Source organism: Harpia harpyja, chromosome 5 (assembly GCF_026419915.1).
Source record: "Harpia harpyja isolate bHarHar1 chromosome 5, bHarHar1 primary haplotype, whole genome shotgun sequence".
NCBI classification, from domain to species: domain Eukaryota; kingdom Metazoa; phylum Chordata; class Aves; order Accipitriformes; family Accipitridae; genus Harpia; species Harpia harpyja.
The window spans coordinates 26498709-26516222 of record NC_068944.1 but is presented as its reverse complement, the minus strand read 5'-3'; the positions used below and the strand labels follow the sequence as shown (position 1 = coordinate 26516222).

Genomic DNA, 17514 nt, shown 5'->3' with positions numbered 1-17514 from the left:
CAGAAATTCCTAGATTTAACTCTTACACCTGGAATGATGCTCAGGAGCTAGATCGTCATAACCGCACAGTAGGGACATCCTGACCCAGTCATCTCTTGCATACCCTATGGAAGATACCTAAAAAAGTAACTACCTTACTTGAGGGGGGCCCCAAGTAATTTTTATCCCTCCTTTCCCATCAGCTGTTGACCAGCAGGATGTGGGGAAGACCGGAGGACCAGTGCCTTAGTGCACAGGAGATACCTGGGCACACGAGGGACTGTCCCCTACTGACGGCTCAGCCACAAGAGCATAAGAGTGACCGAGGTGGGTCCTGCTATGGAGGACAGGCTTACAGCGTCCAATTCTGGCTGTGTTTGCCAAGGGCAAAGGGTAATTATCTTACACAAGCTGTTAGTCTCCTACTTATCTATAGTGTACTATACCGGCCCTATCTTTTGATTCCTTGGGAGGTTTCTCTTCATCAGCAGGGCTTTCAGCCAGTTTCTTCAAAGCCTGTTTTCTAAAACATTACAAATGTGCTTCACAACAGTTCAAAGACCATCCTCTTTGACAGTTCAAAGACCATGCCCTTTGCTTTCAGCTGGTCGATATCATACTGTAGCTTTAAACTATGCATTGAATAATTTCACACAGAAATTTTTACATTGAATACTCTATTCAGTAAAGTGCATGTTTTAAGTTCTGAAACATTAACATAAAGTAACAAAATTCACAATGATCTCTATATCTATTACCTGGGAATGCCACAAGTTAGGAAGATCAGATCTGCCACCTTGGAGTCCATTAGTTTCCTTTAACTCCATTGCCTGCAGCTACGCCCAAAGCCCGAATCTCAAAGGAAAGAGTCAAAATCCTGCTGTAAAGAGATCTCATCCTGTATCTACCATCTAGAAACTGGTCTGAGCTCTCAAGCCTGACATTTAGTATCCCAAAAGTGTGTAATATTTAAAAGCAAGTTTCGCCCTTTCCTCATTCATTCTCTCCCAAAGTGAGGAGTGCATGGGGTGGTGCAAACCAACGACACTGATTGACGAAAGAGTTAACATCAGTGGCAATCTGGTAGAGGAAAACCAGTGGAGAGGCATAGCTTGTTATCTGGAGCAGATAACTTCAAAGCAGCCTGAACAGCGACTGATGATGAAGTAACAGTGATAAGAAACATGCTTCCTCATGTGCTTTCTCACTGCAGCAATCTGGAGGCGTTGCAGCTGAGCTTCGCACTTCTGGCAGTGTCCCTGCACATCTGTAGCATCCATTGAGAAGAAGTAAACAGCATCAGTCAGCTGGAAAGAGTGCTTTCCTTAACCTCCCTGACCCCCAGCAGCAGATTTGTCCCGAGCTCAAAAGAGAAAAAATGCTGGTGTGTATTTTCCTAGCATCTTGGAGTTGTCTGCATCTGTATTCATTGTTATTTAATATGTTAGTGTGTTTTGCTTAGGGTGTTTGGCTTAATATGACCAGTTAATTTTCTGCCAACTAAAAAATAAAGTAGCATGATAAGTTCTCTGAAATTAGCTTATCTGAGGAGGAAAGACAGAAAGATTCAGAAAAAGGGGAAGCAGTGCAGGAGAACTGTTGGAGAATGCCTCTCTCCCTCCCTACCTCTGCAGATCTCTTCCTTCCTTGAACCAAACTACAGGCTCCAGCAACAAGGCAGCTAATAATAAACTCTTCAGCTGAACTCTAGGAAAGCAGTTTGGTCAAAGCTTTGCCTGCCAAGTGCTGACCAACACATGTTTCCAGCTGCCAGAAATGACTCACTGCAAGCCATGTTTTTTACAAACCAGTCATGCTTTAGCCATCTCCCCCTCGGAGCACGTTTTGCTCCAGACAAAGCCTCACACTTCCAAATGGAGTCAAAGGCACTTGAGTCATGGTCCTCTTACCATGTCTCATGTCAACGGGGCATACAGGTACTACTCCGGTCACAATATATTAACATATCTGCTCTTACACCATGGCTCCCGAAAAAAAAAAAACCAACCCACTGCTGCTTTTATCAATGCTCAGTCCAGCAGGCTGTACATGAACAGTGCTAGGATTTCTACAGTGCCAGCCAGCAGACAGGACAAGACTTCTTCAAAAACTACCTTTTATCAAGGGTTTGTATAACAAAACTTGGTTCTTGCCTTGGGCTTCCCCCATACTGCCTTCTCTTACCAGTGAGGACACAGAGCCAAGAGGGGACACCAGTTGGGACAGCAGGGATAACATTTCCTACTGGTCAGACAGGAGCTCGAACTACTCGGCTGCATTTCAGCCCCAAGAGCAACCTCTGGTGCTTCACTGGAAATGCCGACCCAGCTGGCCAGTGAATTTGGAGTTTTTAAAAGATGTGCATGTCACTTCCTGAATAGATGAGCCTGGTGCCAGGTGAAGTAGCCAGCGCTGCTGAAGGCACGTGGCTCCCACTCCCTCCAGAGGTTGCTCAGAAGCTGCCTGGAAATGCAGCAGGGACTGTAGAAATGGGAACTTACCAAATTGGGTTTTCTGAGGGAGGGGAAATAACCCCTTTAGGGGTCACAAAAGCATGAGCACTTGCAGGCAAACAGCACGCGTGCTGGTGCAGGGATGCATGGAAACCAGGTCAGCCTAGCTCCTCTCTGTGCTGCCCCATGATGCTAGCAGAGATGAGGAAGGGGATATGGGAGGAAGTTTGGGCTCAAAAATAGTGTAGACAAAGAAGGCTTCTTGGATCAGGACACTACTGAATTACACAACTCACCAGTGCCAATGATATGGCTTCATGACCCCATTTCCCCTTTAGTCAAGGCTCTTCTTTTGTGCTGTAGACATCTGGGACACCTCCCTGACCACAGTGATGTTGTTTTCATGAAGAAGAAGGGGGTTATGGTTGTTTCCTAAGGGTGGAACTACCCTGTCTCCTCCTTTTGTGGTGAAATCTCCTCTTCCTGCCACTGCCAGACTGCTGGCCCTCTCCTCCCTCCCCACTGCCCCACCAAGCACAACAGCACAAGCATTTCTGGAAATGCTCAGACAAACCTTGCATTTCTAAGGGGAGAAATAACTCACATTGGTAGCACCACATTACCCAGGAGAAAGAAAGAAATGAAAGCAAGTTAACATGCAAAAATACCATCAAGTCACAACAGTTCACTTACTATTGGGGTAGTAAGGATAGTGGGGTACCTGCTCCTTGCTAAAATCTTTTGTGGTTCACTGCAAAAGCATGCTGACCAGGGATAGCTAGGTAGTGGGCAACACAGAGGGAAGCTCTTTTTATAGGTGTTAATGAATCCTAATATTTTTTGCTCAGCTGCAGGTGACAGAAATGAACAGTTAACATTTCTCCCCATTTCTGAAGATTTTTTTCCTTTTTTGCTATTCCAGGGCCTAATCCACACCCACACAAAAAAAAAGAATAGGAAAAAACCCTGTGTGCAGCCTTATGGCAGGACTTTCCAAGCCACAGATGCTGGCTCTGTGGTTGCCTGACCTATCCAAAATAAAGCTCAACAGCAAGGAGCAGTGGAGCAGTTCAGGGGGTAGAAGAGGTCATGCAAATGTGATCCCCACCTCATGAACGCCCCATCTCCTTATGCTGGCTCCCCCTGCTCCTTTTGGGATGGAGCGAATTGTTGACTTATTTTTTATTTTCAGCCTGCCTTTCCTATCCGTTTGCCAAGTGGGGCTGTTGAAAGTGACTCTTGTTGCAGCCACTTTCCCAGGATAGAAAAAATAAGGTGAACTTTTATCCTGATGGCTTACAGTTGAAAAGGCAGCTAGCAGCTTGGATGATGAGCCCCTTTGGCTGCTCCAAAACAGAGCTGGCGCTGTGGGAGCTCAGAGGCCACTGTGTCACCTCCCTGTGGCCGAAGGGACAGGAGTCAGCCTGCCCCAGGTGAAGCTATCGGCTGCAGAGACTGAAATGTTTCCCCGAGGGAAAGGCAGCACAAGAGCATTGAAAAGAGGAGCCTTGAAGGCTGCTGATCCATGCGCAGAGATGTGTAGCACTGCCTTCTTCACATGAGAAGGCCATTTTCAGTGAATAAACATCAAAAAAAGGAAAGAAAGTGGAAAAAGGAAAGAAAGTGACTGACCTCGTTTTAATAATTTTTGACATCAGAATGCATTCATACCATATACTTTTACTTCTTTTTTGAGAGGAGTGCACAGCATATGTCCTGGCTCAGCTGGCAGTACAACTTCTGTGAGTCTACAGGAGGTCCCACACCACCGCTCGGGAACACCTACGAACCCTGCTGCACATCGGCCTGTGGGCCGGAGGAAAGCCCAGCTGGGCAGAGGACATGTTAGAAGTGTGAACCTCTTTTTTACAGCCAGCACATTAATTTCTGTTCAGGTTTGGGCTTCATTTTCATAATGCTAATGATCAAATAATGAAACCAACCACTTCTTGTTTCTGATCAGGGCTATTTCTGAAGTGTTGTGAGTGCCAAGAAAATAAACCAAGTCTAAAAATCACACTTTCCTCTAGGCAGATATCAGACCGAAGTGAATAATGGGACTGTACCTGTGTGTTTGGATGCTGCCAGCAAGGGAGGTTTTCATAGCAAGTGTTTGACTTGACTTACCCTAAGCACTATGCAACAGTGAGCTGAAAGACCTGCTGCCACTTACCAAACCTCTTGTAGCCGAAGGACTGCACCTCTTCCTCCTCTGCAAAATCGTCTGGAGAAAGAAAGAAAGACAGAGCAACAGAGTATTACTACTACCACTGGAAAAAGATGGGAAGAGGTTTTTACAGGTGCACGTTCCTAAATTAATGTACTTGAACTTTTAATAGATTTGTAAGCCATGTTACTGATCTTCTCCTCCATTGCTCATATCCCACCTCTGTCCCCAGGTAGAAAAGGCATTTCAGAGCCTTTCCCCCAACCAGTATCCCCAGCAGAAATCCAGACTACAAATGGTTTATCACCTGGCAGCTATCCCAAGGCCTGCTTGGCCACCTAAGTATAGACCAGAGCAGACACGTCCCTTCATCATGGTGACGGCCACAACTGTGCCCGGACCATGGCGCTTGCTCCAGCCCGCTGCCTGCGCCATCCAGGCAGTTGGGCTGAGGTTATACATGCACCAGCTGGGCTGTTTGCATAAAGTGCTATGCATAGCTGTGCCAAGTAACTAGAGAGGAGTCAGAAAGGATGGCTGTCTGTCCATCCACCACCTCCCATGAGCACTAGCTTGGCCTCAAGAGGCAAGATCCAATAAAAAATGGGAAACTGAACTGACAAACTCAAACAGATGAGAAAAATAAAAACCATTTAAGCCCGTTTGTTGTCATCTTCACCAGCTAGCCAGCAGTAAAATGCTAATAATCACAATTTTATTTTGTCAGAAGCTTAATTTCTCTCCGCTTCCTTCCAGCAGCAATGGAAAAGGCTGGCATCAGCAGAAGAAATACACCCATGACTTCTTTAAAAAAAAAAAGAATATGTTTGTGTTCATGTGTTCATCCTCCTACCAACACAACCCCTCTTTCTGCTGAGTCAGGAAGGCAAGAACCCTGCCTTATCACCAGCACCAGGCTTTGCAACAGGCGACTGCCAGGGAGGGCAGCACAGCCCAGGCTGCTCATCTCCCGCTTCCCTCTTTCCCAGGGGGGAACACAGTAGACCCATTCCCCCTCCCACAAGCACCATTTCATGTGGGGGGAAGACTCCACAGGGCTGTCTTTAAACAGGACCTAGGACACAGCTTCCCAAGCAGTGGCTGGTGGTTCACAGCCCACCGCTGTGCTGGGGAACCACATTGCCTTTGCTGCATTTCCAAGCAGAAGCGCGTAGACAAGCCTGCTTCCACACTGTGAACACCACTGCCGGGGACTGACAGCAATCCTGCTCTCCAAAACCTGGGTACTCCCGGGCTTTCGTTTGCATTGCAGTGCCGGGGAGGCAGACTCAGCATCCCGGGGAGCTTCAGCGCCTGCTCGCCACCTTGTGCCACCCTTCCAGCATGGGATGCTGAGGAAGCTCACTCACTTGCAACCTCTCCATCCAGACTTTTCTCCGACATGAGGGGAGAAGGAAACAGAAGCTCAAAGGCCAGTCAAGGGATTCACCAGAAGGGAACATTTAATGAGCGGCAGTGGAAAAGCAAGTTCAAACAGATGTGATGGAGCGAGAGGTCTGTGCTCAGTTAGACCTTTGCTGTCCAGAGACTTACTGCACATGAACAGGCTTCTCTGCATCATGAGACTGGGCTAACTGGTGCCGCAGCTAACTCAGGCCACAACAGAGCTTTGGGGGGATGAATTGAAAGGTGAAGTAAAGAGACGGTCCTCATCCAGGCTCAGCAAAGTATAAATCATTTGTGTGTATGTCCAGCAACAAATCCGACCTGCACCTCCTTCTGACCTGCAAGGTGCCCTGCACTGAAGTCTGAGGGAGACGTTGCCTGAAGCAGCAAAGAAGTCTCTGAAATGCATCATTCTGCAGAACTTCACCCTTTACTCAGACAGCACTTTTGATAAAAACAGTTCAGAACTCATGTTATTCTCCAGATAACAAAAAGTTTGCTCACTGCCAGAGGCGCTCCTGTCCGTATCTTAAGCTAGACCCCCCAGTTCAAAGGTGCATATAAAGAAATGGAAGAACCACTGGACACTCCTTAGGCAAAACAAACACATCCTGGTTTTGAAGGCAGAAAGAAACCTTTAAAAAAACAAACCCAAACAAACCCTCACAATTGTACCAAATGTTATCTGAAGACAAGATCACCCAACAAAACATGACAAATACTAATAAACCATAAACTGTCAACAACAAAGCTTCTCATCTCAGCAGTGAACTACTCAGGAAAAATCTTCCCTCTTGCACAAAAGATAAAGCACTGCACAAAAGAAGGTATCAGCTCCAGAGCCCTTAGCTTCCTGCCCTCTCCTGCTATCGGGGCTGTAACACAATCGCCTCCTTTGTTTCTCAGCAGTGTAACCTGGCTTATCCGATCCATATCTGATGTATGCAGCCAGGCCATGTTTAAATCTTGCGGCTTCATCCTACACCACATCTCCAAGACCTTCCTCCCGGGCTGCTAGCCTCTTCCCTAGTCGTTTAGTTTTTCACACTTAGCCCAATGGCATTGCCCCCTGGCCATGCATTTATAATATTTTTGTTTCTTTGGACATTTTTATATTTGCAATATATATATATATATGTTTTATATACATATATTACATATATATTGCATATATTTATATACACACTTATATACTTTAAAAATATATATATATTTTTTAATATTTGCAACACTGCATGCTGTGCTTGCTAGGGATGATTATTTTTTTTTAAGCTTTGAATACTTTATAATTATTCATTAATCTCCTAATTTTGAAGAGCGCTTGTGGCATTTGAAACAAAGAAGTGGAGATGGGCAAGGACAGTTTTGTCAACTGGTGACCTGGCTCCCTGCTCACTAAAATCTAAAACAGCAGATAAACCCTTTTTTAATCCCTATGAGTTGATCTAGCAACAGACAGCAATGTATTTTAGCGGAAGTCTATTTAAATTATTTAACAGACTAAGTTCAGCAGCCTTTCAGTCACAACTGCCACTTAGGTACTTTGCTCAAAGCATGTGCAAATATAATACTTTACAATATTAACTGTAATGTAACAAGTTTAAGGAAAATAAAGGTGGGAAGAGGAAATGAATAAAATAAGATTAGACTAAATGTTCAGAAATGAACAGCATTGCATCCTTTGGAAAGAGACTAGGATGGGTTGAAAGTCCTACTTCAAAAGAAATCTGTGTTTGAAATATTAAAAATGAAGTTGACAAACAAGCCTATAAATTTAAGTCCCGAGGCAAAGCCATGTGCCCCAGCCTGCTCCTCCCATGCCTTTCGGGTAGTATTGTGCTCACTGGAGGCAGCAGAAACTTGGCCCTCAGCTCCCTGTTCCAGTGCTAAAAATATTAAAGTTTTGTCACAAGTTTTAAAAAAATCTCAAAGCTTCATGATACCTTTGAATCAGGGAAATACAAGAGAACCTAAGTTTTCTTTGAAAAGGGAACAGCTTTTCTAGGGAAAACTACGAAAATGTGATCTGTGGTGAATTACAGAGGTTAAGAAAATACACACGAAGTAGGAAAGCAAATAGTAAGAAAACCTCCAGCATGTTTTTATGCCTTATGCTTTTAAAGGCAGTATCAGAAATTGGAGTGGAAGAAATTAATGAGTTTTGAGCACCAGTGGCTGGTACTGCAGAAGGAAATGTTGTGTTTTTACACCAGTGGTGCCCATACACTTGAGTGGGGCTGCAGCTGGGGTAAGAAGGTTTTGTCTGACATGGTGAAAGCCATAAGTTAGAAATATTTTTCTTCAGTTTAAATCCAACCCTTCTCAGTTACAAAGAGGACTGGAATGAATGCAATATTTCCGTTACATACATATACATTTATATACAGGCAAAGCTCATTTTCGTGGGTGAAAAATATGAAGGGCAGACTCCTCCTTGAAGCAGACAATAAAGCGGAATCCATTGCTATGTCCCAGAGGCTGGAAGAATTAACTCTTTAGTGCTGGGAAGACCAGCCATAATTTAGTTATAAGCTGCTCTACCGAGCTCTCAGCTGTGAGCCAAAAGATAGGGAATCCAGAATAAGAAAGATGAAGAAACACGAAAAGCTGGTTAATATGTGATTTCTTACTCCACTGACTTCTTCTGAGCTCTGGCAGTAGGAAGGTCCATAAAAAAGGTGAACTTTGGGCAGAACAGAAACACGTGTGAGTAACCAATTGTATTTAACAATGTAGGGGAAGGACCACCGGAGATCTCCTGTTTCATCAGGTTTACAAGAGTCTCCTTGAAGGCTACAGCAGATTGTCATGTGGAGCTTACAGCAAACTGCTAATAATGAGTGGCACACTGTAGCTGAACAGCAGTACATCAAATATTTTAGGGAGTCAGTACAAAGCAAGAGCTCTGGTCCAAAAAAAAAGCTTTGAGATATTTTGGCAATATCCACACCCCACTGAGTACCAATGCCAAATTCTGCTTGCCCTCTAGTTATAAATTGTTACTGCAACACCTCTAATAAATACAGTTGTAGAGTTAAATAAGTTACAGTACAATGCTTCAAGGGAGTGGAAATTATAAAAAGGCAGTTCAGCTGGGGATTAACACAGCGAACAGAGGGAATTCATTTAATCTAAAACAAATTAGACTCTCATTTGATTAATTTGCTAGAGGCAAAGCAAAAATCTGCGGAGTAGAACTGTATAATTTCTAGTTCTTGTTCTTAAATCTTAAATAAATTAATCATGGACCACTTACGAGTCACTCTGAGGTCAAGTAAGAAAGAGCTGGCCTGGAGCCAAAAAGGATGCCAAATCTGCCCCGGGACTATATAGGGCCTATAACCACTGCACCACTCGGTCCCTTTGCTGGAACAGCACCAGATCTAAGGAGCCTTTGGTGCAAGGTGATTTTAGGGAAATTGTTTCCATATTATCCCCTTCCTTTTGTGGGTGTCGTTGTGGGCATACGGAAGGTGTTAGAGAATGCTACCGATGTACATGTCCAGCTGTCACCTTTTAACAGTACACCCTGCTCAGCCATTTAAACATAATTCACTAATGAAGCAAACTAGATCTCAGAACCATTAGAGATGCTGGGTCGTATAGTGGCTGCAGACACATTGGTATCCAATCATTTCTAGAACTTTTGTGTGCTGTAAACATGGGTTCAAAGTCTTTGTTTAAAGACTTTGTTGAAGTCTTGAATTAAGAAAAGACACCAATATTCTACACTGCATTTCAAAATCTGGGGAAATCTATTTCAGGAGAGAATGAGGCATCTGGGCTGAATATTGTCATGCCAAGTTTCAACTCAGATTTTAGAAGCTACTTTATAATCCCCCTGAAAACTGGATTTACAGTACATTAGACCTTGCCCCTAAGTACCTCACTGGGGACTCAGGACTATAAGACTAATTTGTAGTAACAATGACATCAAGTGTAAGAGTTTCCTTTGAAATAAATCTCTCTCTCAAAGAGCTTTAATAGTTAGGGCCCTGCCTTTCCCACTGACTTAATGGGAACAATATAGTTACATCCCAGTGCAACTCTGTAAAATTCATTTTAATGTTATCAAGAACAGATTTTTTTTTGTACCCTTTGGAAAGACACTGTGCCCATTAGTTGAAAATGATGATATTCCTCTCTTTAACCCATAAACCAGCGTGGATGCAGAACTCTGCTCAGAATTGTGTAACAAGTGCATCTCTTTCACGAGGGACTGCTTGCAGTGTCAAAAAGCTACTTCTGCCTGCTCTCTCCAGCTCAGCCCTCTCACGGAAAGGCAAAACTTGTCCACTTGTGAGGTTTCTGTAATATTAACAACTGTTCAGACAGACGAGAACAGTGAACACCAATATGTTTCTCATATCACATTTCAAAAGCTTTTTGAGCTGCCACCAGATTTATATGCATTTCTGGTCACTATTAACTGGGTCTACATTCAAAGTGCTGACCTAGAGGTGAAATGGAGCCAGCAGAAGCACAGCAAGCAGCTGTGGCCTTCAGATGCTGATGACTTCATCTGTCTAATTGGTTTCCACTGGTTTTCATAGCTTTTATTCTGGACAGTCTCCTGCTTGTGCTAACAGGCTGCTCATTCCCCTCTCTCTTCACAGATGCTTCATTTCACTTGCCCTCTTCTGCGTTTCTCTGCTACTTTTTCTTTATAGCCCCTTTTCATATTCAAGTCTTTCTCTCTGCTTCTATTTTGATATGCCCTCCCTCAAAAAAACCTACCCCACACTTAAAACCCTTCCCTATTGACGAGCTCCCAAGCTGACAATGTTACTGTTGTTGGCTGTGTGTGTTATGCCCATGTTTTCCACCCGGTCCTTTGCCCGACCTCTCATGCAGTAAGCTCCTTCGGATGGGATTACCCGGACTCTTCATCTGCAGAGTACCTCATCTTTAGGGGACCTGTGGCAGAGGTTCAGCTGAGGCAGTCCTAGAAGAGAGCCCCATCCTTTGGGATGTCGTTTGAGCCTGGATTCTGACAAGAAGACTGAGGCTTTTCCCCCCTCTGTCCTTCAGGCTGCTGATCTGGGAATTTATCGGCTTTCAGTATCACAAGAAAGCAAGAGGCAAGGTCCCAGACCAGAGATCCTCTCTTGACACATAACCTAAGACTCGGGTTGTGTCTCTCATCACCTAACACATGCATAAAACAAACAAAACAAAGAATCATGGCAAATGGGTGCATTTTAATATTCTGGTCTCAATCTACTCCCCCACTGCTATGCCCCAAAAATGTGAACACTCACACTAAGAATGCAAAGAAAAGACAGATGATTAAGAAGTTCAGAGGCATAAGAATGATGGCTCTAGTTTTGCTTTTTAGGCACAAAATGAAGACAGTAAATAGGGGTGTTTCTTGGACAAAACTTGTTAGCCCATAAGTGCCGCAGAGCATTGCTACAGTACTGGGGTCTGGGCCAGCTGCATGGTGCGGAGGGGTCGACCTTACAAGTTAAAAGTTTAAATCATATTGTATTTCAGTGTAATGATTTAAAAGCAAACAGATCTGTTCTCATTAGTGCACTGAAAAATCATGCCTCCCTGTCTGTATGTTAGAGGAGGCAATTAACACCACCATTAAAATGGCATATACATTCCTACAACACATCTCTATTACCTCCCATAACTCATCCACTTTGCTCCCCAGTGATGTCCCAGTCTTCACTTCAAATTTATGCACCGAAAGGCATTGCAGTTTTAGGTGGAAGCAGTCAAACTCTAAAGACAATTCATCTCAGGTAGATCCCTCACTCATACAGACCATGCTCACATTATTAGGAGGATCAGATTCACTTTCAGTGCCTGGTAAAAAGCATCTTTATTTTGCTTTCCAAGGGGGAGGGCTGGAAGGGCGGAATCTCTGTTCTGACACACAGAACCTCAGGATAAGGAATGTTTTGTGAAGCTGAAGATAACTGGGCATGCATCCTTTGCAGCACTGAATTGCTTTCATCCTTGACGTTTCTTCCAGCTCTATTTTACTCTGGTTTTGCTCTGCAAGGCCTGATCAGCTCGCTCTCTCTGCAAGATTACCCTTCCCTCCTTATCCTAGCAGGCAAAGGTGTTCGAACCTCTGGGCACAATGGTCTTTGATGTGGATCTAAGCAAACTGTTCAGCGGTTGTGACAAAAAAGGGCTCTGTTCAGCTCTCAGCTGTAGAAAAATCAGTCTAGAATAAATTTATGTTATCCAAAGTAGGAGAAGAAAGAGCCACAAGAGATTTTAAACAACTCCCTTCTTCACAGGGATGGGCTTGCCAGTGCTATTCTTAGTCCTATGTGGCTGGGAAAAGTCGAAGATTGAAAGCGAAGATGAATAATTACAATTTCTTACGAAAATACTCCTGTCATAAATAGCTTATATGCTAATTCTGCTCAATATCCACTACAGCTGTACAGTAATATTTCTATCTGTGCAATAACAGATTTCTCTTGTATTTTCACAGCTTCTAACACTCTGCTTTCCTCTATATCGTTAATAAGAATATCCTTTGACACATGCATGCATGATCATCCTTCTCATCCATATGTTTAAAATCCTCTGTGCTACCAACCAATTCAGGATACATGCTGACTCTGTAGCAGCACTGCTCGGGATTTGTTCTGCGTTGTATCACACATTTATTATAACTGCTCATGCCTTTGAACTTCTGCAGTAGGGTCCTGTGACATGTCCAACACACACTACTCAGAGCTCCTGCATATGTTTCATGTTTATGTCACTATATTCATATAGGCTTTGTTATAACTGGACTAAGTAAAGGTTACTGGATCACTCCACTTCTAATCCTTGGTTTTCAGATGCTTTCTGGCTTCTGCAAAATGCTCTGGACTGGATTTTTTTTAAAATGTGCAGTTTGAAGTTTCTAGCCAGGAAAGACCTATTTGTAGATGACTGCTCATTTGATTTTGTGCACAAGGAGATTAGAGAGAGAGAGATACACTCTTCTCCAGTATTAGAAAATTAGCTTTATTCCTTTATTCTTTAAAAATAGTGGTGGCATCAAAATAGTTAGAGAGAAAGATGAAACCTGTCAAGAAGGTAGAGCTCATATAAATAGATTACTTAAGAGTTTTCAAGGCAGCCAAGAAAGTGCAACTGAATTTGCATGCACACTCAGCTTTTGCAAATGGAGGCTTTACCTGCAGATTACACCCAGGCTCCAAGTTAAAACATAGAAGGGATGATTTTAGCAATATGGGCTGATAGGTCATTAATTGTCTGTTAAAGTGTGCACTGTATAAGGGAAACTTAAGGTAAACTGAGCTGGCATATCCCATGAAAGCTCAATGTAATCTACATACTGAGAACTCTGTGCATGAAGCACATAGAGCTGCCTTTGAGGCAAACTGGTCGACACCAAGAAAGCTGGGCGTTCAGACTATACCATTTCTGAGGCAGTGCCGGCTTCACTGATTTCAGTGGAGCACAACAAAGGATGAACCTGTCCTGTTGTTTCACTCCTTGCATCTTTTTTTTTTTTTTTTTTAAATGAGAGAAATTGCACAGGACAGGGTATTTGGTCACATTCCAGTTCGCAAGCACAAGACAACAGCCGTTTCAGCCTCCAGCACCATCGCTATACAAGCGGTACATGGTGAGGTGCCTGTGATGGCAGAAAAGAAGGAGGAGGAGGAGGAGGACCAGTGAAGAAAGAAACAGCTGAGCTATCTTGGGTTTTGTAATGAAGAGCTCCTCTGTCATCCTGGAGCAAGAGTCCCAAAATGACCACCTTGACTTTGTCATTGCCCGGCTTCCGGCATTAGTATTAAGTTGTTATCCAAACACTAGTCACATTTCAGACGAAAATACTTACCACGAGAACTACCATGACAGTAGTGATTACAGATACACTTTAAAGTAATAATTACAAGTTCTCAGTTTTAACAACGCTTGTCCCTGTCTTAAATTAGGGCCAATGTTTTTGAACATGTGGTGGTGCTTGACTATGATGAAGCTGTTTTCACTTGTTTCCCAGGCAACAAATACTCCTTCATACCCCAATAAATAACTACAACTTAGACGTATCATTTGATAAAGATACATCTGACCCTAAAGCAGTCAAGTCCCTTTATAAATCACATGAATTATTACTAAAAAGCATCTCACAAAGTTTGTGAGGTCAGTGTAGTTTGCTGGAAATAAAACTGCCAGGATATTAAACATAAACTTCAATTTGTTTTGCTGACTTAAAACATAACACATTACGAATACCAGCAATGGAAAATATAATTTATTCCTTACAGATATTTAGTGATGCAATTATTCAGATATTCCTCCATTCTCCAGAGAGGGTAGATACAGAGACAGCTGCAATCAACAGATCATTTTGTTGTTATTGAGAAAAATGTGTAACTACACCAAGTTCGACAGTCCCACAATTCTCACCACCATCAAGTTGGAAGAGAAAATATGAAAAACTAAGTCTGTACCCAGAAAAGGAAATCACAGAGTCAAAATTTGGTTTGGCTCTCTGGCTTCCATAACACTGGCAATGGCACTTGGTGTGATGATTTGTTTGAAGTCTCTCTTTTCTCCTGTTATTAGCACAATTATTTAAGGTTTCTTCTTTGCATGTGTTATTACTGATTTCCTAACTCTGTGGGGGAAAAAAATAAGATGGCTGTGATTGCTTTTAGCGAAACCAAATGGTAAGGACAAGCAACCAGAGTGAAACATCTCTCTCTTGCTGGAGTGTGGGGCACCAACATGTGCTCCCAGCAGGAGTAACATCTTCCCTCCAAATGCCACTGCTCCACTTTGCAAAGAAGAGTGACAGAGGCAGAACGAAGCACACACATTATACCAGGCCACGTCCTATATCCACTTAAAACTACAGCAAAAATGCTTGCTGGCTTCAGTGGGTTCAAAATCTGGTTCCCAGTGTCATCACAGTATGCGGCTACCCAAAAATGTTATTGCTGTTCTCGGTCCTTTGCATCCTGCCTCCCCCCAAAACTGGCGCAGTCTCAGCCCCAACAAACATAGAGCATAAGGCTTTCAGTGATAACGGACATGGGTTTATATTACTGGATTCCCTTTGTTTTGGTTTGTTCCTGCCATTACACTTACGCTGATAATGACAAGCTGATGACAAAACTTTTGGCATGAGTACCCTATAAATAAAGAACATTGTAAATACATTATTTTTAATATGTTGCACAGCCCTGTAGAGACACTATGTCACAGTGCCAGAAGTAACTTAAATAGCATGTGTGGGCTTGCAAAAATACACCCCCCCAAAAGCTTCTCCTCCCTTCGGGCAGCTACTCTGGCAAGTGAATAAATAATCACATCGTTTGGTGTCCCAGACTCTGGAAACTAAGTGTAACTATCATGATGTTTACTGGCCTCCTGGCATCTGGAATCAAACTCTGCAATCCAAGCACAGGCACACTGGTGCCCAAAAGCAATTTTCTTGTGTGTATGTTTTTTTCCTTCCCACCCTTCAAGTTTATTTTTGCCTCTGAAGAAAAACGAGATTCAACTCTCACAAACTCCCAACTACTTCCTAAACTTTCTATAATGTCCTTTGATGTTTTCATTGTAACTATTCCCCAGCATGTAAAGTCTCTGCCTTCTGCTGTAAGGCTATCAATTTTCATAAACAGAAGGCTTTCTTGCAACCCCCCTAATACATCTTTACTAGGTTACAGTGTAGCAATTTGGCAATCTGCTGCTTTATTTAATTTTAAAAGTCTATTATCTAATACCTCTCAGTCACATCTTTGTGGGACGGAGTCAACCAGTAGAAGTGGCATGTTTCACCCATTTAAAACAAAAAGAGAGGGAAGGGAAAAAAGGAAAAGAAACGAAGTTTCAGCTTTAACAGATGCAAAGCAAAGACCAAATATTTTCCAGTCGGTGGATGTTGAGGAGAAATACGCCAAATACATTTCACAAGCCAGTTAAGCCTCTACTGGCACCTAATCACTGCCAGATGTTTAGAAGCAACACCAAGAACATCGCAAAACGCTGGCAAAAAATAAACAACTAAATTAGGCAGAAATAAAAGCCTTCTCCTCGGGACGCCGGGGAGGGGGGCGGTAAAAGTTGGGTGCCGAGAGAAAACGTGCTGGGGTGAGCATCTATGACGGGGGGGGGGGGGCGCGGGGGACGGGGGACGGGACGGACGGACACACGGACAGAAGGACACCCCGCTCCCCGGACCGGCACTGACCAACATAAGCCAAACCGAAGGGGCGGCGCAGAGCCCCATGCGCGGGGCCGGGGCTGCCCCGTGTGCGCCCCGGGGTCGCGGGGAGTCCCACGCTCTGCCTCTGCCGGCACCGGCTACCCGCGTCCTGCCAGTGTTCTGCCCGCACCCGGCTTGCCCTGCCTGCAAACTGCCTGCAGGATGCCCGGCCAGCACCCCGCTTGCACCCTACCCGCATACTGCCCTGCCCGCACCCTGCCCGAAATCTCCCCTACCTGCACCCTGCCCGCACCCTACCGATCCTGCCTGCACCCTGCCCGCCGCCTGCTACCTTCCTGCACCCTGCCTGCACACCCATCCCGCACGGTGCCTGCCCGCACCCTGCCCGTTCCGCCCGCACCCTGCCCTGCCCGCACCTAGCCCTGCCGGTGTCCGGTGCCCGGTGCCGGCGGCGCACGTGTGCGGGCGGCGGAGCGGGCGCCCCGCTCCCGTCCCTACCTTTCATCTTGGCGCCGGGGCGGGTCACATAGGACGGACGGGGCGCGGCGGGGGCTGCCGCCGGGAGCGGCGGGCGGGCAGGCGGCGCTCCCTGCCTACTGCCCGGCCATGCCGGGGGCCGGGCGCAACCCCGCCGCGGGCCGTGCTGCGCACCCCCGGCCGCTGCCGCTGCCCCTGCCGCCGCCGCCGCCGCTGCTCGCTGTCGCTCCTCGGCCGCCGGCGGCACCGCGCTCTCGCCGCCAGCCCCGCGCGGCCCGGCCCGGCCCCGCGGAGCCGCGGCCCGGCCCCGCCTCCCTCCCTCCGCCCCGGGGAAGGGGCCGCGGCCGGGGCCGGGCCGCGGGGGCGGGCTCGGGGCCCGCCGGCGGTGGGGCTGGGGGGGAAGGGGGGGGAGGGCGTCGCACGCCGCCCCGCCGCGCCCCGCGGGACCGTGGGGTTCCTGAGGTGCAGGGCCGTGGGCAGGAGGGTCTGCCTGTGGGGAGCGGCCCGGGACAGCAGTCGCAGGGCACCCACCGGTGACCGGGGAACTTGAGTGGGACGTGGTGTCGCCGGGAGGGAGAACGGTCCTCTCCCTGTCTTCCCCACGCACGGGGCAGGCACCCGGCGGTTTTCGGCTAAAGCCGTCTTCGCGAGCGTCACACCACCCCGGCTCGCCACGCCAGCGAGAGAGACATCCCGGAGCTGTGGGTGTGTATCCGTCGGCCGGGAAGAGGCTGCAGGACGTGCGAAGTTCACCCTGGTGCTGAACGAAGCGCTGTGAATAGTCCCGTTGGATTCCACGGGATTGCGTGCAGCGCACGCGCTAAAGAACGTGTAAATATATGTGGGATTAGGGAGATACA

The 17514-nt window shown here is 45.8% G+C and overlaps 1 protein-coding gene across 1 annotated transcript in view; it reads right to left on the bottom strand.

The window, feature by feature from the left end:
• Positions 1-16865, bottom strand: part of COLEC12 (collectin subfamily member 12) — a 101587-nt gene extending 84722 nt beyond the window's left edge. The window contains exons 1-2 of the mRNA XM_052787750.1: positions 16676-16865; positions 4606-4656 (exon numbers count right to left, since the gene is read on the bottom strand). Of these exons, the coding sequence (XP_052643710.1) occupies positions 4606-4656; positions 16676-16682 (58 nt within the window). The 5' untranslated portion in view covers positions 16683-16865. The remainder of the gene's footprint in view (positions 1-4605; positions 4657-16675) is intronic.
• Between the last annotated feature and the right edge of the window lie 649 nt (positions 16866-17514).